Source organism: Macrobrachium rosenbergii, chromosome 24, assembly GCF_040412425.1.
Source record: "Macrobrachium rosenbergii isolate ZJJX-2024 chromosome 24, ASM4041242v1, whole genome shotgun sequence".
In the NCBI taxonomy this organism is placed as follows: Eukaryota; Metazoa; Arthropoda; class Malacostraca; order Decapoda; family Palaemonidae; genus Macrobrachium; species Macrobrachium rosenbergii.
This window is the reverse complement of record NC_089764.1, coordinates 37,525,811-37,549,023: the sequence shown is the minus strand read 5'-3', so window position 1 is coordinate 37,549,023 and position 23,213 is coordinate 37,525,811. Positions and strand designations below refer to the sequence as shown.

General features: G+C 41.2%; 1 protein-coding gene and 1 long non-coding RNA gene across 2 annotated transcripts in view; both read right to left on the bottom strand.

The window, feature by feature from the left end:
- LOC136852030 (uncharacterized) overlaps nt 1-23,213 on the bottom strand; it is a 194,650-nt gene that overhangs the window by 98,644 nt on the left and 72,793 nt on the right. The window lies entirely within an intron of this gene.
- Nucleotides 10,671-13,972, bottom strand: LOC136852029 (putative leucine-rich repeat-containing protein DDB_G0290503). Its single transcript, XM_067126509.1, has one exon. The coding sequence runs from the start codon at nt 13,785-13,787 to the stop codon at nt 11,448-11,450; it is 2,340 nt and encodes a 779-aa protein (XP_066982610.1). The 5' UTR covers nt 13,788-13,972; the 3' UTR covers nt 10,671-11,447.

Genomic DNA, 23,213 nt, shown 5'->3' with positions numbered 1-23,213 from the left:
TATTTTTGCAAGAGTGAAGTGTTGTTATATAATCTTGAAATTGAACAGTTATGAAAAGTAATCACCTGTCAGTCACTGTTTATATTTGATCAAATACAACTTTAGCAAGTTGTATCTGACTCACTCTCAATATATGTTTCTCAATTTTGTACATATAACCTCTGTATCATGCACTTATGAAAAATATACATGACATTTAGCCCAGGCTTCACAGCACATTGCGAAATAACTGTAATTATAAAACGTAACTGAATACCTAATCAGTGACCATTGTCCAAAAAAAAAAACATATATATAATATATAAAACAATACAAGCCTTATCAAACGTACCTCAGATTTTTTCCCCAAAATGAAATCATATATAATTGTGGAACACAAAGCGTCGATCAGAATTTTCCAAAGTTCATTTCTACTGCAGTGATAATTAGCAATCGAATATGTGGTAACAATCGCATAATTTAAACAAAATTTTGATTTTGGCCTTTTATCAGGTCAGTTTTGGGGCACAAAGTAAGTCAGTGGGAACATTTCCTGATATATGGGTACACTGAAACAGCCTCAGTGTAGCCACAAAACACTGAAGTCAATATAATTATGAAGCGAATATGTTCTGCATGTCAAAACTGAATACGTGGACTGTTCACATTATCTCTGTCTTGCTTTCCTCTGGCCTGGCCTCGATGAGATTGGATTCTCATCGAGGCGTGAGTTACAGAACGGGTGTTAAATTATCTAATCCAGAATTCTCTTGCATGCGTGAACATGCAAAGAAATGCTAAGTCGATATTAACTACAAAGATTTCAAAATCATAGGCCGAACTCCCAACGACCAACAACTAGCAATATTAGAATCACTTTTCATTAAACAACTTGTCCCCCAACAAAATACTCAGGCCACCTCAACACCTCTATACCTCTCGTGAGTTCACGTCGAAGCTGAACCTGAACCGGACTGGTCACTCGGTCTGTGCCTTCAGCACCACTTGGTAAATAAACACTCTTCCTTTTTAATGTACTAATAGTTTTATGTTATAATTTTATGTTATGTTATTCCGAGTCTGTTTTTTGTTTTTTAAAATCTGTTTCTTTTATTATATGGCTTTGAAAATGGGACTAAACGTTTTGAAACGTCAGCAACTAAATAAAGTACTCAGAAAGGAATAAAGAAGTGTCCTTCTCCTTGCACTAAATTGCTGTTTGCTGGATTGATAGAACCCACCGTCATCTTCGCTTTATATATATATATATATATATATATATATATATATATATATATATATATATAATGTATATGTATTTATATGTATTATATGTATATATACATATACATTATAAGGTTATACATTTGTATAAATATACATATATAATTTATTATATAAATGTAAATTTTATATATGCATATTTATTAATATACATATATAAATATATGCAGTGTTTGTATATATTTATATATATATATATATATATATATATATATATATATATATATATATATATATAGCCTATATATAAAAATGTATAAATATATACTCATACATATATATATATATGTATATACATACATGTGTATATATACATATATTATGTAATGTATATCTATTCTCCATTGGCCATGCGATACTAGCTGGACTGAGCTCATGTTTGTTTGTCAGTTTTAGGATACGATATCGGAAGGTGCAGAATCCACTGGTCACTTTTACCATACATATGTAATTGAAATAGCCACAATGTCTCTTAACTTCTCGAATTCTTCACGGTTTTTGGATATGTTATCACTACAAAAGCCTTAAGATCAAGTGCAAGAAATATGAAGAAATTGTGATGTCCACGGTAGTGGGAAATGAACCGGGTTCCATAATCACAATGGGATCACGTTCCTGACCTGACCATGAGGGACAAAAGTCTGTTGCCTCTCGTACATACATATACCTGTCATTTTCAGATACATTTATTAGAGCTGGAATAGACCCAGTCTCACCATCGTAGCCAAGTGGGCAATCGTTGTCATTGCTTTTTTAGGCTGTAATATATATGTAGAATCTACTAGTCACTTTTACAATTACATATGTATCTGGTAAAAAGTGACCAGTAGATTCTACATGTAAACTTCAGCCTAAAAGCAATAAAAAACGAGTGCCCACTTGGCTACAACAGTGAGGCTGTGTCTATTCCAGCTCTAATAAATGTATCTGAAAACAAAAGGTATATGTGTGTGCGAGAGGCACAGACTTTTATCCTCTCATGGTCAAGTCAGAACGTGATCCCATTGTGATTATGAAACCGGGTTTGTTTCACTACTGGACATCACAATTTCTTCATATTTTGCACTTGAATCTTAAGGCTTTGTAGTGATAAGCTCCAAAAAGCGCGAAGAATTCGAGAAGTAAAGAGGGCATTGTGGCTATTACAATTACATATGTATCTGGTAAAAGTGACCGGTAGATTCTTCACCCTCCTATCTCGTATCCTGAAACTAACAAACTCTCATCACAGGATATGATTTGTAGTTGTTTTAGCAAAGTATTCAGGCATTACAATAATATATTTCAGAATAACAGAGGGACCAGTTCTCATCAATTGAGTTGATGAACCGATGGTAACATGATATCCCTTTGTAATATAAGATAAACAATTCTTTGATTTGGTCAGCTGAAATCATTATTGTGTATCCATAGTTTAATGAAATATTTTAATCTTGTTTTCACTCACTACTTTCCTTAAAGAAGGACACTATTCATGTGCTATTCACATAAAAGAAATGGCTTGAACTGTTTTCGTCGTAAGCATAATATTGTATTTAAAATGAATTGTATCGAATGATCTTCATTTCCTAATCTGACTCAGGATGGGGAACGTCTTTAGAATGGGGACTCAAAGGATTAGTATCCCTCTTTAATACAACTGCAATGACGTTTATGATTGTTAGGAGGTTTCGCCCTTGCCAAAGGGCTCATCAGGTGGGTTTAGCTTTTCCCTATTTTGACAATAGGGAAAGACATGGCACTCACGACCCCCCTCCACCCCTTCCATTAAAGACCAAGACCAAACCAGCCCATACATCGAGTGGCATGGGAGACAGTCGTGTCTTGCAGGAAGATACAGCAGCTGCCAACTCTAGCAGTGGAGGATTAAGCTGGCCTTATGCCAGCACCCAAAAGGTGGGCAGAAATCTGGTTTTGATGAAGGAGGCATTAACTTAACCGTGCTAGAGGTTGCCTACGTCTCGAACTGGTATACCCAACCTTAAGTTGGCTCAGCTGCTACAGATTCCCTTAAGGAGGTCTAGGCCAACAGTCAAAATGTGGACAGAAATCCAGGTTCGATGACGAAGGCATTAACTTACCATGCTAGAGGTTGCCTACGTCTCGAACTGGTATACCCAACCCTAAGTTGGCTCAGCTGCTACAGATTTCCTTAAGGAGGTCTAGGCCAACAGTCAAAAGGTGGGCAGCAATCCCCGTTCGATGACGGAGGCATTAACTTACCATGCTAGAGGTTGCCTACGTCTCCAACTGGTATACCCAACCTTAAGTTGGCTCAGCTGCTACAGATTTCCTTAAGGAGGTCTAGGCCAACAGTCAAAATGTGGACAGAAATCCAGGTTCGATGACGGAGGCAATAACTTACCATGCTAGAGGTTGCCTACGTCTCGAACTGGTATACCCAACCTGAAGTTGGCTCAGCTGCTACAGATTTCCTTAAGGAGGTCTAGGCCAACAGTCAAAAGGCGGGCAGAAATCCCCGTTCGATGACGGAGGCATTAACTTACCATGCTAGAGGTTGCCTACTGTCTCCAACTGGTATACCAACCTGAAGTTGGCTCAGCTGCTACAGATTTCCCTTAAGGAGGTCTAGGCTAACAGTCAAAAGGTGGACAGAAATCCAGGTTCGATGACAGGCATTAACTTACCATGCTAGAGGCTTGCCTCGTCTCAACTGGTATACCCAACCTTGTTGGCTCAGCTGCTACAGATTTCCTTAAGGAGGTCTAGGCCAACAGTCAAAAGGTGGGCAGAAATCCAGGTTCGATGACGGAGGCATTAACTCACCATGCTAGAGGTTGCCTAATCTCGAACTGGTATACCCAACCTTAAGTTGGCTCAGCTGCTACAGATTTCCTTAAGGAGGTCTAGGCCAACAGTCAAAAGGTGGGCAGCAATCCAGGTTCGATGACGGAGGCATTAACTTACCATGCTAGAGGTTGCCTACGTCTCGAACTGGTATACCCAACCTGAAGTTGGCTCAGCTGCTACAGATTTCCTTAAGGAGGTCTAGGCTAACAGTCAAAGGTGGACAGAAATCCAGTTCGATGACGGAGGCATTAACTTACCATGCTAGAGGTTGCCTACTTCTCGAACTGGTATACCCAACCTGAAGTTGGCTCAGCTGCTACAAGACTTCCTTAAGGAGGTCTGGCCAACAGTCAAAAGGTGGGCAGAAATCCAGGTTCGATGACGGAGGCATTAACTTACCATGCTAGAGGTTGCCTACTTCTCGAACTGGTATACCCAACCTTAAGTTGGCTCAGCTGCTACAGATTTCCTTAAGGAGGTCTAGGCCAACAGTCAAAAGGTGGGCAGAAATCCAGGTTCGATGACGGAGGCATTAACTTACCATGCTAGAGGTTGCCTACGTCTCGAACTGGTATACCCAACCTGAAGTTGGCTCAGCTACTACAGATTTCCTTAAGGAGGTCTAGGCCAACAGTCAAAGGTGGGCAGAAATCCAGGTTCGATGACGGAGGCAATAACTTACCATGCTAGAGGTTGCCTACGTCTCGAACTGGTATACCCAACCTGAAGTTGGCTCAGCTGCTACAGATTTCCTTAAGGAGGTCTAGGCCAACAGTCAAAGGGTGGCCAGAAATCCATGGTCGATGACGGAGGCATTAACTTACCATGCTAGAGGTTGCCTACGTCTCTCGAACTGGTATACCCAACCTTAAGTTGGCTCAGCTGCTGCACAGACTTCCTTAAGGAGGTCTAGGCCAACAGTCAAAAGGTGGGCAGCAATCCAGGTTCGATGACGGAGGCATTAACTTACCATGCTAGAGGTTGCCTACGTCTCGAACTGGTATACCCAACTTAAGTTGGCTCAGCTGCTACAGACTTCCTTAAGGAGGTCTAGGCCAACAGTCAAAAGGTGGGCAGAAATCCAGGTTCGATGACGGAGGCATTAACTTACCATGCTAGAGGTTGCTAAACTGGTATACCCAACTTAAGTTGGCTCAGCTGCTACAGACTTCCTGGAGGTCTGGCCAACAGTCAAAAGGTGGGCAGAAATCCAGGTTCGATGACGGAGGCATTAACTTACCATGCTAGAGGTTGCCTACTTCTCGAACTGGTATACCCAACCTTAAGTTGGCTCAGCTGCTACAGATTTCCTTAAGGAGGTCTAGGCCAACAGTCAAAAGGTGGGCAGCAATCCAGGTTCGATGACGGAGGCATTAACTTACCATGCTAGAGGTTGCCTACGTCTCGAACTGGTATACCCAACCTGAAGTTGGCTCAGCTACTACAGATTTCCTTAAGGAGGTCTGGCCAACAGTCAAAAGGTGGGCAGAAATCCAGGTTCGATGACGGAGGCATTAACTTGCTGGGAACATGCAGAGAGGTTGCCTAATGTCTCAACTGGTATACCCAACCTGAAGTTGGCTCAGCTGCTACAGATTTCCTTTAAGGTCTAGGCCAACAGTCAAAAGGTGGGCAGAAATCCAGGTTCGATGACGGAGGCATTAACTTACCATGCTAGAGGTTGCCTATGTCTCGAACTGGTATACCCAACCTAAGTTGGCTCAGCTGTTGCTACAGATTTCCTTAAGGAGGTCTAGGCCAACAGTCAAAAGGTGGGCAGAAATCCAGGTTCGATGACGGAGGCATTAACTTACCATGCTAGAGGTTGCCTACTTCTCGAACTGGTATACCAACCTGAAGTTGGCTCAGCTACTACAGATTTCCTTAAGGAGGTCTAGGCCAACAGTCAAAAGGTGGGCAGCAATCCAGGTTCGATGACGGAGGCATTAACTTACCATGCTAGAGGTTGCCTAAATCTCGAACTGGCATACCCAACCTAAGTTGGCTCAGCTGCTACAGACTTCCTTAAGAAGGTCTAGGCCAACAGTCAAAAGGTGGGCAGCAATCCAGGTTCGATGACGGAGGCATTAACTTACCATGCTAGAGGTTGCCTACTTCTCGAACTGGTATACCCAACCTTAAGTTGGCTCAGCTGCTACAGACTTCCTTAAGAAGGTCTAGGCCAACAGTCAAAAGGTGGGCAGCAATCCAGGGTTCGATGACGGAGGCATTAACTCGACCATGCTAGAGGTTGCCTACTTCTCGAACTGGTATACCCAACCTTAAGTTGGCTCAGCTGCTACAGACTTCCTTAAGGAGGTCTAGGCCAACAGTCAAAAGGTGGGCAGCAATCCAGGTTCGATGACGGAGGCATTAACTTACCATGCTAGAGGTTGCCTACGTCTCGAACTGGTATACCCAACCTGAAGTTGGCTCAGCTGCTACAGATTTCCTTAAGGAGGTCTAGGCCAACAGTCAAAAGGTGGGCAGCAATCCAGGTTCGATGACGGAGGCATTAACTTACCATGCTAGAGGTTGCCTACTTCTCGAACTGGTATACCCAACCTGAAGTTGGCTCAGCTACTACAGATTTCCTTAAGGAGGTCTAGGCCAACAGTCAAAGGTGGGCAGCAATCCAGGTTCGATGACGACGCATTAACTTACCATGCTAGAGGTTGCCTACGTCTCGAACTGGTATACCCAACCTTAAGTTGGCTCAGCTGCTACAGACTTCCTTAAGGAGGTCTAGGCCAACAGTCAAAAGGTGGGCAGCAATCCAGGTTCGATGACGGAGGCATTAACTTACCATGCCAGAGGTTGCCTACTTCTCGAACTGGTATACCCAACCTTAAGTTGGCTCAGCTGCTACAGACTTCCTTAAGAAGGTCTAGGCCAACAGTCAAAAAGGTGGGCAGCAATCCAGGTTCGATGATTGAGGCATTAACTTACCATGCTAGAGGTTGCCTACTTCTCGAACTGGTATACCCAACCTTAAGTTGGCTCAGCTGCTACAGACTTCCTTAAGGAGGTCTAGGCCAACAGTCAAAAGGTGGGCAGCAATCCAGGTTCGATGACGGAGGCATTAACTTACCATGCTAGAGGTTGCCTACGTCTCGAACTGGTATACCCAACCTGAAGTTGGCTCAGCTGCTACTGATTTCCTTAAGGAGGTCTAGGCCAACAGTCAAAGGTGGGCAGCAATCCAGGTTCGATGACGGAGGCATTAACTTACCATGCTAGAGGTTGCCTACTTCTCGAACTGGTATACCCAACCTGAAGTTGGCTCAGCTGCTACAGATTTCCTTAAGGAGGTCTAGGCCCAGCCAAGGTGGGCAACAATCCAGGTTCGAGACGGAGGCATTAACTTACCATGCTAGAGGTTGCCTACGGGGTATGCAACAATTGGCTCAGCTGCTACAGATTTCATAAGGTTCGAAAATGACCAGGAGGCATTAACTTACCATGCTAGAGGTTGCCTACGTCTCGAACTGGTATACCCAACCTGAAGTTGGCTCAGCTGCTACAGATTTCCTTAAGGAGGTCTAGGCCAACAGTCAAAGGTGGGCAGGGTTCGATGACAATTAACATGCTCAAACTGGTATACCCAACCTTAAGTTGGCTCAGCTGCTACAGATTTCCTTAAGGAGGTCTGGCCAACAGTCAAAAGGTGGGCAGCAATCCAGGTTCGATGACGGAGGCATTAACTTACCATGCTAGAGGTTGCCTACGTCTCGAACTGGTATACCCAACCTGAAGTTGGCTCAAGACTGGCTCCAACAGTCAAAAGGTGGGCAGCAATCCAGGTTCGATGACGATTAACTTACCATGCTACCTTCCTTAAGGCCAACAGCAAAACAGACTTACCATGCTCAAGGTTGCCTAGTCTAGGCAGATTTCAAGGAGGCAGGGTCAACAGTCAAAATGTGGACAGAAATCCAGGTTCGATGACCACCATGCTAGAGGTTGCCTACAACTGGTATACCCAACCTGTTGGCTCAGCTGCTACAGATTTCCTTAAGGTGGGCCAACAGCAATCCAGGTTCGATGACGGAGGCATTAACTTACCATGCTAGAGGTTGCCTACGTCTCGAACTGGTATACCCAACCTTGCTGGCTCAGCTGCTACAGACTTCCTTAAGGAGGTCTGGGCCAACAGTCAAAAGGTGGGCAGCAATCCAGGTTCGATGACGGAGGCATTAACTTACCATGCTAGAGGTTGCCTACGTCTCGAGGTATACCCAACCTGTTGGCTCAGCTGCTAACTGGAGGTCTACCAAAATGTGGGCACCAGGTTCGATGACGGAGGCATTAACTGCTAGAGGTTGCCTACTCAGCTGCTACAGACTTCCTTAAGGAGGTCTAGGCCAACAGTCAAAAGGTGGGCAGCAATCCAGGTTCGATGACGGAGGCATTAACTTACCATGCTAGAGGTTGCCTATGCTTCTCGAACTGGTATACCCAACCTTAAGTTGGCTCAGCTGCTACAGACTTGGCCAAGGAGGGTCTAGCTAAACAGTCAAAAGGTGGGCAGCAATCCAGGTTCGATGACGAGGCATTAACTTACCATGCTAGAGGTTGCCTACTTAACTGTCCCAACCTCGAACTGGAGGTCTAGGCCAACAGTCCAACCAGTCAGCTGCTAAACTTATACCCAACCTTAGGAGGTGGGCCAACAGTCAAAAGGTGGGCAGCAATCCAGGTTCGATGACGGAGGCATTAACTTACCATGCTAGAGGTTGCCTCACGTCTCGAACTGGTATACCCAACCTGAAGTTGGCTCAGCTGCTACAGACTTCCTTAAGGAGGTCTAGGCCAGCAGTCAAAAAGGTGGGCAAATCCAGGTTCGATGACGGAGGCATCTGCTAGGCCAACAGTCAAAAGTTGGCTCAGGTGGGCAGCAATCCAGGTTCGATGACGGAGGCATTAACTTACCATGCTAGAGGTTGCCTACGTCTCGAACTGGTATACCCAACCTTAAGTTGGCTCAGCTGCTACAGACTTCCTTAAGGAGGTCTAGGCCAACAGTCAAAAGGTGGGCAGCAATCCAGGTTCGATGACGGAGGCATTAACTTACCATGCTAGAGGTTGCCTACGTCTCGAACTGGTATACCCAACCTGAAGTTGGCTCAGCTGCTACAGACTTCCTTAAGGAGGTCTAGGCCAACAGTCAAAAGGTGGGCAGCAATCCAGGTTCGATGACGGAGGCATTAACTTACCATGCTAGAGGTTGCCTACGTCTCGAACTGGTATACCCAACCTGACGGAGGCATAAGTTGGCTCAGCTGCTACAGACTTCCTTAAGGAGGTCTAGGCCAACAGTCAAAAGGTGGGCAGCAATCCAGGTTCAGACAATCCCATGCTAGGGTTGCCTACGTCTCGAACTGGTATACCCAACCTGAGGCTGCTACGGAGGCTAGGCCATTCAAAAGGTGGGCAGCAATCCAGGTTCGATGACCATTAACTTACCATGCTAGAGGTTGCCTACGTCTCGAACTGGTATACCCAACCTGAAGTTGGCTCAGCTGCTACAGACTTCCTTAAGGAGGTCTAGGCCAACAGTCAAAAGGTGGGCAGCAATCCAGGTTCGATGACGGAGGCATTAACTTACCATGCTAGAGGTTGCCTACGTCTCGAACTGGTATACCCAACCTGAAGTTGGCTCAGCTGCTACAGACTTCCTTAAGGAGGTCTGTCAGCCAACAGTCAAAAGGTGGGCAGCAATCCAGGTTCGATGACGCTATGTCTCGAACTGGTATACGGGCTCAGGCATTAACTTAGTCAAAAGGTGGGCGGCAATCCAGGGTTCGATGCTAGACCATGCTGGTTGCCTACATCTCGAACTGGTATACCCAACCTGAAGTTGGCTCAGCTGCTACAGACTTCCTTAAGGAGGTCTAGGCCAACAGTCAAAAGGTGGGCAGCAATCCAGGTTCGATGACGGAGGCATTAACTTACCATGCTAGAGGTTGCCTACGTCTCGAACTGGTATACCCAACCTGAAGTTGGCTCAGCTGCTACAGACTTCCTTAAGGAGGTCTAGGCCAACAGGGTGGGCAACAGTAACAAAATACCCAACCTGTGGGCAGACTTCCTTAAGGAGGTCTAGCCAACAGTCAAGGTGGGCAGCAATCCAGGTTCGATGACGGAGGCATTAACTTACCATGCTAGAGGTTGCCTACGTCTCGAACTGGTATACCCAACCTTAAGTTGGCTCAGCTGCTACAGACTTCCTTAAGGAGGTCTAGGCCAACAGTCAAAAGGTGGGCAGCAATCCAGGTTCGATGACGGAGGCATTAACTTACCATGCTAGAGGTTGCCTACGTCTCGAACTGGTATACCCAACCTGAAGTTGGCTCAGCTGCTACAGATTTCCTTAAGGAGGTCTAGGCCAACAGTCAAAGGTGGGCAGAAATCCAGGTTCGATGACGGAGACATTAACTTACCATGCTAGAGGGCTTGCCTAAGTCTCAAACTGGTATACCCAACCTGCTAAGTTGGCTCAGCTGCTACAGATTTCCCTAAGGAGGCCTCAGGCCAGCACTTAAAATTAGGCAGAAATCCAGTTAGTGGAGCTTACGGATGAGACGTTCAATATGACCAGCTGCTAGTCGAACCTGCTGCACATTCACTGGCCCTGGAATGGAGGACTCAGAACTGAAGAGCAGAATAGTGTCTGGAACTGTGCTCGAGGCTGGCGAATGGACAGCGGTGGGGGGACCGCTGGACATTCACTGGCCCTGGAATGGAGGACCCAGAACTGAAGAGCAGAACAGTGTCTGGAACTCTGCTTGAGGCTGGCGAATGGACAGCGGTGGGGGGACCGCTGGACATTCACTGGCCCTGGAATGGAGGACCCAGAACTGAAGAGCAGAACAGTGTCTGGAACTGTGCTCAAGGCTGGCGAATGGACAGCGGTGGGGGGACCGCTGGACATTCACTAGCCCTGGAATGGAGGACCCAGAACTGAAGAGCAGAACAGTGCTGGGAACTGTGCACGAGGCCGGCGAAAGTACAGCAGTTGGGGGGCCGACCGCTGTCCATTTGCCAGCCTCGGGAACAGTTCCAGGCGGTGTCTAGCTCTTCAGGTCCAGCTTTTCCATTCCAGGTCCGGTGTTCCAGGCAGTGTCTAACTCTTCAGGTCCAGCTTTTCCATTTCAGGTCCGGTGTTCCAGGCAGTGTCTAACTCTTCAGGTCCGGCTTTTCCATTCCAGGTCCGGTGTTCCAGGCAGTGTCTAACTCTTCAGGTCCGGCTTTTCCATTTCAGGTCCGGTGTTCCAGGCAGTGTTTAGCTCTTCAGGTCCGGCTCTTCCATTCCAGGTCCAGATGTTATTCCTTTTTTCTTCTTCTGGATCGTCATCATCGTTTCCTCAGGTTCATCTTCTCCTTGTGTGCCGTGAAGATTTTATGCTCCTCTTTTTCTTACCTTTTTTATGTGTAAGATTTTGTATAATGCATCCTATTGCCTCTCTCTTTCTCGCTTGCTCCTGTATCTGTTTCTTTAGGTTTTCTTGGTCCTCTTTACATTTTTCTATCTCCCTTTCTATTTCACTTACTAGTTTCGCCTCTTCTTCCTCCTGACGTGATGATTGTTCTTTCTGGGCCATCTTGCTTTCATCTTCCTCTCTTTGGGTTTCGGGTTCCAAGTCGAACTCTTTTTCTGACTCTCTTCTTGTATTTGATACAAAGTGATCACAAGGATCCTCGCCAAGAGCTGCTGCTTCTGGTTCATGTAGATTCTCCTCTTCCTTTTCGCCAGTCTGCTCCCTTTCATCAGGACCCGTCAGACATTCTTCGATGCCCAACGTCTCTGCAAGTTGTTGCATCATGCGTTCCATTTCCTCTCTGTTTCTCTGACGCTCCAGTACCTGTTTCCACTGGTTGTCTTGCTCCTCCTTAAGTTTTTCTATTTCCTTTCTGATTTCACTTTGTATGCTCACTGCTTCTTCCTCTTCACATGCTGCTTGTTCTTTGTCCTTTTCCATACGCATATCCTGCTGGTTGCTCAACTCTTCCTTGAAGTCATTTAACGCCTTTTCCATTTCCGTTTTCCTCTTCTGATTTTCCTCTATCAACTCAATGACCTCATTTTCCAAAACTTGAATAGTTTGTTCATATTCCATTTTTTCTTTTTCAAACTGTTCCTTCTCCTCGTCCTTTTCCATATTCATAGACTGGAGGTGGTTCAATTCTTCTTTGAGGTCATTTACTTCCTTTTCCTGTTCCGTTTTCCTCATCTGGTTTTCCTCTATCAACTCAATGACCTCATTTTCCAAAACTTGAATCATGTATTCATACTCCATTTTTTCTTTCTCAAACCGTTCCATCTCCTGGTTCTTTTCCATATGCATAACCTCCATTTCTGTTTCTCTCTTCTGATTTTCTTCCATCAATTGGATGATCTCATTTTCCAAAACTTGAATCATGTATTCATACTCCATTTTTTCTTTCTCAAACCGTTCCATCTCCTGGTTCTTTTCCATATGCATAACCTCCATTTCTGTTTCTTTCTTCTGATTTTCTTCCATCAATTGGATGATCTCATTTTCTAAAACTTGCATCGTTGTCCCACATTCGATTACTTCTTTTTTGAACAGGCCCATTTCCTCGTCCTTTTCAATATTCATATCCTGCAAATTTCTCAGTTCTTCTTTGAGGTCATTTACTTCCTTTTGCGTTTCCATTTTCCTCTTCTGATTTTCCTCTATCAACTCAATTACCTCATTTTCTAAAACTTGAATCGTGTGTTCATACTCCATTTTTTCTTTCTCAAACCGTTCCATCTCCTGGGTCTTTTCCCTATGCATAACCTCCATTTCTGTTTCTCTCTTCTGAGTTTCTTCCATCAATTGGATGATCTCATTTTCCAAAACTTGAATCGTTGTCCCACATTCAATTACTTCTTTTTTGAGCAGGCCCATCTCCTCGTCCTTTTCAATATTCATATCCAGCAAGTTTCTCAGTTCTTCTTTGAGGTCATTTACTTCCTTTTCCATTTCCATTTTCCTCTTCTGATTTTCATCCATCAACTGGATCACCTCATTTTCCAAACCATGAATCGTTTTTCCACATTCGAGTACTTCTTTTTTAAACTGTTCCATCTTCTCGTCCTTTTCCATATTCAGAGATTGGAGGTTGATCAACTCTTCTTTGAGGTTATTTATTTCCTTTTCCTTTTCCATTGTCCTCTCCTGATTCTCCTCCATCAACTCGATGACCTCGTTTTCCAAACCATGGATCGTTTTTCGGCATTCAATGACTTCTTTTTTAAACAGTTCTATTTCCTCGTGCTTTTCCATATTCACATCCTGCAGGTTGCTCAGTTCTTCTTTGAGTTCGTTCATTTCCTTTTCCAATTTAGTTTCCATGCTCTTCTTTTCTTCAATCAAGTTGAGGACGTCATTTTCCAAAAAGTGAATCGTTTTTCTGCATTCCATGATTTCTTGTTGAAACAGTTCCTTCTCTTCCTCCTTTTCCATATTCACAGACTGGAGGCTGCTCAGTTCTTCTTTGAGGTCATTTCTCTCTTTCTCCATTTCAGCTTTTCTTTTCCGATGTTCTTCTTTCAAGTCGATGACATTCTCCTCCAGACCTTGAATTTTCTCTTCATATTCAATTATTTCTTGTTGAAACCTTTCAGCCTCCAAGTCCTTTTCCTTATTCAGGTCCTGCTGGTCACGGAGCTCATGCCTAAGGTCATTTACTTTGGTATCCATTTCATTTTAATTTTCTTGTTTTCATCAACTAAATTCAGGACTGTGTTCTGCAAATCTTGTATTTTCTCCTCCTTTTCAGTCACCTCGTGTTTCAACCTTTCAATCTTTACGTCCTTTTCCATATTCGTATCCTGTTGGTTACTCAGTCTCTGCTTGAGGTCATCAACTTCCTTTCCAATTCCGTTTTAATTTTTCTTTTTGTTTCACTAAGTCCCGAGCTTCCCTCTCCAAATCTTCTATCTTCTCATGCTTTTCTGTATTTTCTTTCTTCATATGGGCAATATTTATGTCGTTTTCAGTATTTCGTCCGCGGAGATCACTCAGCTCCTTCTGCAAACCGGTAATTATCTTTTCACGTTGAATGTTGCTTTCTTTCAGATTTTCTGTCAGTCTGCCCTTGACCATATTTCCTTTTCACTCTGAAGATTTCTGATCTCCTCCGTTAGATCGCGATTTTGGATTTCCTTTTCTGTTTTCAGGTTCCTGATGTCGTCTGCCGCAGTCTGGATTTCCATCTCAAAACCGCCTATTATCTTTTTAAATTCTTTCTCCTCTTGAGATCGCTCCAGTTGTTCCATCCTTGCTTTGAAATTATCAGTAACCTTTCGTCTCAGCCCGTCGATGTCTGCAGTCATTTGGTCGAAGAAGTTCTCTTTTTCCAGCAGCGTTGCTCGCAAGCGAGAATTTTCGCTTCGGAGCAGCTGAACTTCCATTCCGAGATCGTCAAATTTCCTTTCGTAAACCTCCTTCAAAGCCGAATGTGGGTTGTTGTCCTCCTCCTGTCTGGGTGGTGACAGATCTGTCGTTCCATTCCGCAAAGAATTGATTTTCCGTCCGGTATTTACAAGAGTAAAAACTGTTCCGAGGAACAGAGCCAATTTTAAAACAATATTACTACGGCGATTCTCGTAGCCACAAATATCGTCGATGATATTACCACGGCGAATCCCGTGGTCGCAAGTGTTATTATCAATAATATTACCACGGCGAATCCCGTGGTCGCAAGTGTTGTTATCAATAATATTACTACGACGAATCCCGTAGCCACAAATAATATGAATTTGCTTAAGCAAAGCCATTTTCACAAAGTTAACAATACTGCATATGAAAGTACTCATGATGAGATGTACCTAACACACGCTCGAGACGAAAGCATAGTTTCAGAATCTGCCACTTTCTTAGATGTGGGGTTTCCCAGGATTTGTCTGGGCTTACCCGGAATCCGCGAGTCCTCGCGGTGCCTTGCGTGTTCAGAGAGACGAAGATGATTTGCGGACTCCAGTTTGGCTTCAGGGTTTGGGTGGTGCTTAAAGGCGTTTTTACGGAGGAGATGCTTATGATTTGAGCCTTACGAGATCTTCAGAATTCCTCTTCACGCCTGGAAGACGTCGAGTCCAGAGACTAACAGGAAAATGGCTTCAGCGCTTGCTTCAAGGAGGAGTTCCGGAGACTTCTAAATCCTTCAGAGTCATAATTGCTTCAGAGATCTTGCACTGGGATTAATTACACACACACACACACACCTTTGTATATATATATATATATATATATATATATATATATATATATATATATATATATATATATATGTATACATATATATACATATATATATGTATATGTGTGTGTGTGTGTATATATATATATATATATATATATATATATATATATATATATATATATATATATATATATATATCTATATATACATATAAATATATACTGTATATATATAAAACACACACATACATACATATATATATATATATATATATATATATATATATATATATATATATATATGTATATATATACATATATATATATATATATATATATATATATATATATATATATATATATTACATGAAGATAAAAAGGCCCATAAAACACTATCTGAATGTTGCAACCATATATTTCGAGCACTTCCCTCCGTGCCCCTCTTCACTGGTAAAGGAAATGCTCGAAATATATGGTTGCAACGTTCAAATAGTGTATAGCCTATGGGCCTTTTTATCTTCATATTATACTCTAGTATTGCAGTAAAAGACATTCATATTGTATATATATATATACACATACATATATATATATATATATATATATATATATATATATATATATATATATATATATATATATACATATATATACACATATATACTGTATACATGAATATATACATATATATAATATATATATACACAATATATATATACAGTATATACATATATATAATTCCATTCTTATAGAAGCTGACTTTTCCCGGGCAAAGCCTCTGAAAATTTTTCAAAGTTGAAAAATACAATAATGGAACATCAAGTTGTAAAAAAAAAAAAAAAAAAAAAAAAAAAAGTGTTGTAGAAGATATTTAGAAGGCGTAGACAGATGAGTGCTGTAGAGGAAATTTATAAGGTGTTCACAGATCAATGTTGTAGAGGAAATTTAAGTGTACACAAACAATGTTGTAGAGGAAATTTATAAGGTGTTCACAGACAATGTTGTAGAGGAAATTTAAGTGTACACAAACAATGTTGTAGAGGAAATTTATAAGGTGTTCACAGACAATGTTGTAGAGGAAATTTAAGTGTACACAAACAATGTTGTAGAGGAAATTTATAAGGTGTTCACAGACAATGTTGTTTAGAAGGTGTAAAGAAGTGTGTAGAGGAAATTTAGAAGGTGTAAACAATGTTGTAGAGGAAATTTATAAGGTGTTCACACAAAACGTTGTAGTAGAGGAAATTTAGAAGGTGTCACAGACAGTGTGTAAGAGGAAATTTAGAAGGTGTACACAGACAGTGTTGTAGTAGAAGGTGTACACAGACAGTGTTGGAAATTTAGTGTCCACAGTGTTGTAGAGGAAATTTATAAGGTGTACACAGACAGTGTTTTAGTAGAGGAAATTTGGAAGGTGTACACAGACAGTGTTTTAGTAGAGGAAATTTAGAAGGTGTACACAGACAGTGTTGTAGAGGAAATTTAGAAGGTGTACACAGACAGCGTTGTAGTAGAGGAAATTTGGAAGGTGTCCACAGTGTTGTAGAGGAAATTTATAAGGTGTACACAGACAGTGTTGTAGAGGAAATTTGGAAGGTGTACACAGACAGTGTTTTAGTAGAGACAATTTGGAAGGTGTACACAGACAGTGTTGTAGTAGAAAACGTTGTAGAAATTTGGAAATTTAGAAGGTGTACACAGACAGTGTTGTAGAGGAAATTTAGGTGTACACAGACAGTGTTGTAGTAGAGGTGTAAAAACAATTTGGAAAATTTATAAGGTGTACACAGTGTTGTAGTAGAGGAAATTTGGAAGGTGTACACAGACAGTGTTTTAGTAGAGGAAATTTGGAAGGTGTACACAGACAGTGTTGTAGTAGAGAAAATTTGGAAGGTGTACACAGACAGTGTTGTAGAGGAAATTTAGGTGTACACAGAGAGTGTTGTAGTAGAGGAAATTTGGAAGGTGTACACAGTGTTGTAGTAGAGGAAATTTGGAAGGTGTACACAGACAGTGTTGTAGAGGAAATTTAGAAGGTGTACACAGACAGTGTTGTAGTAGAGGAAATTTGGAAGGTGTACACAGACAGTGTTGTAGAGGAAATTTAGAAGGTGTACACAGACAGTGTTGTAGTAGAGGAAATTTGGAAGGTGTACACAGACAGTGTTGTAGAGGAAATTTAGAAGGTGTACACAGACAGTGTTGTAGTAGAGAAAATTTGGAAGGTGTACACAGACAGTGTTGTAGAGGAAATTTAGGTGTACACAGAGAGTGTTGTAGTAGAGGAAATTTGGAAGGTGTACACAGTGTTGTAGTAGAGGAAATTTGGAAGGTGTACACAGACAGTGTTGTAGAGGAAATTTAGAAGAGACAGTGTTGTAGTAAATTTAGAAGGTGTACACAGACAGTGTTGTAGTAGAGAGAGTGTTGTAAATTTGGAAGGTGTACACAGACAGTGTTGTAGAGGAAATTTAGAAGGTGTACACAGACAGTGTTGTAGAGGAAATTTAGAAGGTGTACACAGACAGTGTTGTAGAGGAAATTTAGGTGTACGCAGACAATGTTGTAGTAGAGGAAATTTAGGTGGTGTAGAGAGATCAGTGTTGTAGAGGAAATTAACAGTGTTGTGAAGGGGGAAAATTGAGGAAGGTGTCCTTGACCAGAAAGAGGCGACGCCTGGGGGTGGCGGGGCGCTCTCTCCTGGAACATAACTACTTGACGTAAATCAAAGAAGCCTTCGCTTCATAGTGGGGTTCGACATATACTGTATTTACTTAGTAAGGAGGTTTTCTGATGAATCCTTGAGGATTCAGGAATTGCCCGAGTTCCTAAGAGAATTATGGAAGATGAGAGAGAGAGAGAGAGAGAGAGAGAGAGAGAGAGAGAGAGAGAGAGAGAGAGAGAGAGAGAGAGAGAGAGAGAGAGAGATACCACGGCACAAATAAGCATTAGTAAGTAGCTTCTATTCTTACGATTAGGAAGCGTTCGCATATCCAGGTGAGACAATATACTTTGAATCTTGTAGAAAAATGAGGAATGTTACATTAAATACTACTTGTAATAATGCGTGTTGTGAAAACGGTTTGTGGAAGCAAGAGTTTTTCAGGCAAACGGAGAAGCACAATTATAAGTGAGGAACTTCCTTCTAACCGATATGGCCAGTCATCAAAAATTCTTTTCAGGGAGGTGAATATTAGTAAAAATTTGTTACGTTAAAGTGGGAAGAACTCTAGGTCAAGTCAAATAATTATATTATATAATTATATATATATAATATATATATATATATATATATATATATATATATATATATATATATATATATATATATATATATATATATATATATATATAATAGAAACGAGTCTATATTTCAATAAACTAATTATTTCGATATACGCACAAGGGCATACAGAAAATCACTGATAAAGACAGAGACAGCAAAAACAGAAAAGTCGTTAACGAAAACTAAGTCACAACAGATGCCGAGTTTAACCGTTCGTCGCCAGTGACTAAAAGTGTTTACCCGTACTGCGCTGGGCAAAAAGATGAACTAATTTAGATCTTGACCTCGCCCGGTGACCTCTCGCACACCATAACGTTAACTCGATAACAACCGTTGAACGAACTGCATAGACAATTAAACGTGAAACATCAATGGAAAAGGGAAGCCCATCTGGACGAAACTAGGGAAAATTATACCAGATTTAGGCATCGAACCCATACCCATATATACGAAGACTCTGGAAGCAGAGTTAGTTAGAAAAGGCATCAGGGCAGGGAGTGTGCGAGATGTGTGGAGAGGTGACTGTGACAACTCGAACAGACTTGTGAACTTATTAAATTTCTGAATGCCCCCAGTACAAGTGAAATTCTAAGTCCAAGAATTTTACGATGTGCCTCTTCAGATAAAGACTCGGTCATTGCTACCCATTGAAAGGTGGAAAAGTTATACAGTTTAAAGACTAAATAAATGTATTAAGGGGAAACATAAATTTCATTTAACCAACATTAATAAAGAAGAACTCATGAGTATTGAAAGATAGCCGACATCTGAAGTTCCAGCATAGTTAAACATCGACCACTTGTTCCTGCGGAAGTGCAAGCGAGCAGTACAACAGACAGTTAATAAGAAGTGCATGCCTCCCCCATTACAGAATTTTTGGTGTCAGCTTAGGGGATTTTCCGAATTCCACAGCCGATAACAAGAAGAAACAATTAGTGCGTGCTATCTTTAAAATCTACAGACCATCTTCAAGTTGCTGGTCCGGCGAAGTTTGTAATAAGACAAGATCGAACATATCAAATTAAGTGAAAGTTGTTTCCCGTATAAAGACAGTTACAAAGTGTAACCAATAAGTGTTCCACCGAATCTCCACTCCGAAAATTAAGACAGTTTAAAATTTAAAAGACAATTTAACCCAACGAAAAGCTCCGCGATCATCGATTTCGGGAAGAAGAAAGAACATTAGTGCGTCCAACATAGAAGCAGAAGACGAATTTTACGACCGAAATCAAGAAGATACGAAGTTTCCCTCAGCGAGAGAGAATTTCACGCAGCAGCCGACGTAGAAGAAAACGCGCCCATTCCTTTGCAATTCGCGAGAGAGAGGGAAGAGGAGAGACTCCAGCAACACCAACGCAAGAAGTTACAAGTTATCCTGACGTCTCCATCCCAGTAAGGCAGCTAAGAACGACGCCCAGATTCGAAGACGGCAAAGATAAGTCCTTGGATATCCTCACATGAATACACAAACATAAGATTTCATTCATTTTACTAAAGTTAACATGATGTGAATACTACTGTTTGACATTTTCAAAACACAAAAAGACTTGTACTTTGAGATTCATTAGATACTTAAATTCTCTGGCAACAAATTTTCTTTTTACTAATCAGTACTAATCAATTACTAAGACTTTTCCAATATTTTTATTTACTAACCTGTATTGTGTTTTATTTTATTTTAATTAAGGAAGATATTTAGATTTTTTATATTTTAAGTGATTTTTCAGTTTGTTTTAATTCAAGGAAAGTATTTGTGATTTTTTTATGATTTTTTAAGACCTGTTTGTCTTTAATTTTTTTTTAGATATTACTGCCATAACTTAATCTCAGTTCAGTTGTGTTTGATGTTTAAGAATTTACTTGCCATTAATGAGTAAATGCACAGAAAGAGATCTTCACATAATAAGAAAGTAAGAACTCTTGTTCATACGAGAAGCCAAACAAAACAATTGACAATGACTACTTCTACTCCTTCACCTCCACCAAACACAACCTCCACGGTTGCTCATAAATTACATGCGAGTGACCATATTATTAAGTTTTGGGGAAGAAAAGGAGAAAACGATGCTTGCAATCTAGAAACATGGATCAAGCAAGTAGAAACCCATTTGAATAACATAACTGGAACTGACACAGACAAATTAAATGAAGCCAAAGCCTATCTAGATTTGTCATCAGGAGATATAGGATGTTACATACATGCTAGTGCCTATGAAAGAGTTAAGAATTGGGAAGAACTAAAGCAATACCTGAGGAGAATATATTCCACAGTAGGCGAAACAGATCCTGTTATAAGTCTCGCAAAGATAGTTCAAGGATGGAGAGTAGACAAAAGAAACTACCTCAGAATGAATCCTCAGTTATAGAGTCATTTCAAGGAATGGAGCCATTTGGTTGCAGACACTCCATGGTCAACGACTTTAGTAGGTCAAAAGGCAATAACAATTGAAAACTGCCATAATATGTTTAGGTTAGCTTTACTGTTGGGAAGCTTACCCTCAAAGGCTATTGAAAAGATGAATCGTACTTGGGGTTTAGAAGACGATGTCATTGAAATTGAAAGTGAAGTGAGGAAAATTTTAGGTAGGAATCCTGAAGGGAATGATCTATACAGACCTTTAGTTACTGTAGGACAAGAGAGAGGGGATCCTAGTCATCAGAATAGATCTAGGACACCAGCTAGAAATCAGAATAGGGATCCAGGTAAAACGCATCAAGGAAGACCTTCCACAGTTACATGCTACAACTGCCAAAAGAGAGGGCATTACGCAAGTGAATGTTATGGAACAGCTTATTGTCCTTACCATAAGAAAACAGGACATAATGCCAGAGATTGTAAGAGTAGACCTAGACATAGATCACAGTCACAAGGTAGAGGTAGAAATCGTAGTCAGTCTCCACAGATAAGAAGGAACAGAGATCAGAATTATAATAGAGACCAGAACAACGACCAAGCTGCAAGCCTACTGTAGTATACCAACCAGACCAAGAGTTATCAGACGACTCGACAGTAAATTTTTGTATCACTGGTATCATGGACATTCCTACTTAAAAGAAAAGACGAGAGCATCACCCTTAAGCCAAACTAAGTGTATTAGCAAAGTTAATGTAAGAAATGAATATAGCTATAGACCTGTATTTCCCGCCCACGTTGGTTTAGAAAAGCCTATAGCCGTATTCTCTGACACAGGAAGTCCCAAGAATATAATGTCTGAAAAGGTGTATGAGGCATATTTTTCTCATTTAAGCTTAAACCCAGTAGAAGACTGTAAAATTACAGATGTTCAAGGAAACAGAATAGAACTAGTAGGACAAGTTAATTTACCCTTTAAATTAGGAAGAATCCCACTTAAGGAAAAGGTTCTAGTAGCAAGAGGAATTCATTTTGCATTTGCACACCTATTGATTGGTTACCCAACTATGGTCAGACAAGGAATCACAATTGATGCACCTAGAGAACAATTAGTGATTAGAAGGAAGCATAGGAATTGTAGAATACCACTGTGTAAAATGATTAGAAGAAATCAAGCTCAGAAAACATCCTTACTGAAAGGTATCCTAAAAGGGGATAACACCGACAAGGCATGTCAAGTATGTAACACGAATGCACAACTAATGAGCAGTAACCTGGATTCTAACCAGGAAACTTACCTGAAATTAAACAGAGAATTAAGACTTAAGCCAGGAGAAAGCACCTGGATAGAATGCACAATAAATCCATTATATGAAGGAAAAGAAGTTCTAACCCTTACAGAAGGAGCACAGGTAAATGGAATACACTATTCTTCCAGCCTACATGAAGTCAGACAAGGTAAAACAGCTTTACGAGTTATAAATAACAGAGGAGGAAAAGTTAGGTTATCACAAGGTACAGAGATAGGTTTAGCAGAAGTATATAATTTCTCTATTCAAGTAGTAGAAAAGGAAACAACAGCAGCAATTAACAAAGAGAACAAAATTTCAACTCATGAAACAGAATTGAGTAAAGCAAAGATATGGACTCACTTGAAAGACATCGAAGGCGGCTCTGCTTGAGAGAAACTCACTAATTTACTGAGTGAATATAGTGATATAGTTGCCATAGAGGGAGACACCCTTGGCAATACAGGAGAGATAACACATAGAATAGATATTCCACAGAATACTAAGCCAATCTACATACCTGCTTATAGAGTAGCACATTCCTAGAAGGAGATTATTGAAAGAGAAGTGCAACAAATGAAGAAGCAAGGGATAATAGAACCATCGAAATCTCCGTGGTCTTTTCCACTTTTGCTAGTTCCAAAGAAAGATAAAACATACCGAGTAGTAGTAGATTTTAGAAGATTAAATAAGATAACTGAGAATGATCCATATCCAATGCCATCCATGAGAGATCTTATCACAACCATTGGAGCCAAGAAATATTTCACCACAATAGACTTGTTCCAAGGATTTTTACAAATTCCTTTAGACGAAGAAAGTAACCCTTTGACAGCTTTTTCCACTAGTAATGGCAGATATCAGTATGTAAGAATGTCCTTTGGTCTAAAGTCAAGCCCAGTAACATTTGTGAGATTAATGGATAAGATTTTAGGTGATTTATTAGGCAAGGATGTACATTGCTATATAGATGATTTGGTAATAGCAACAGATACAGT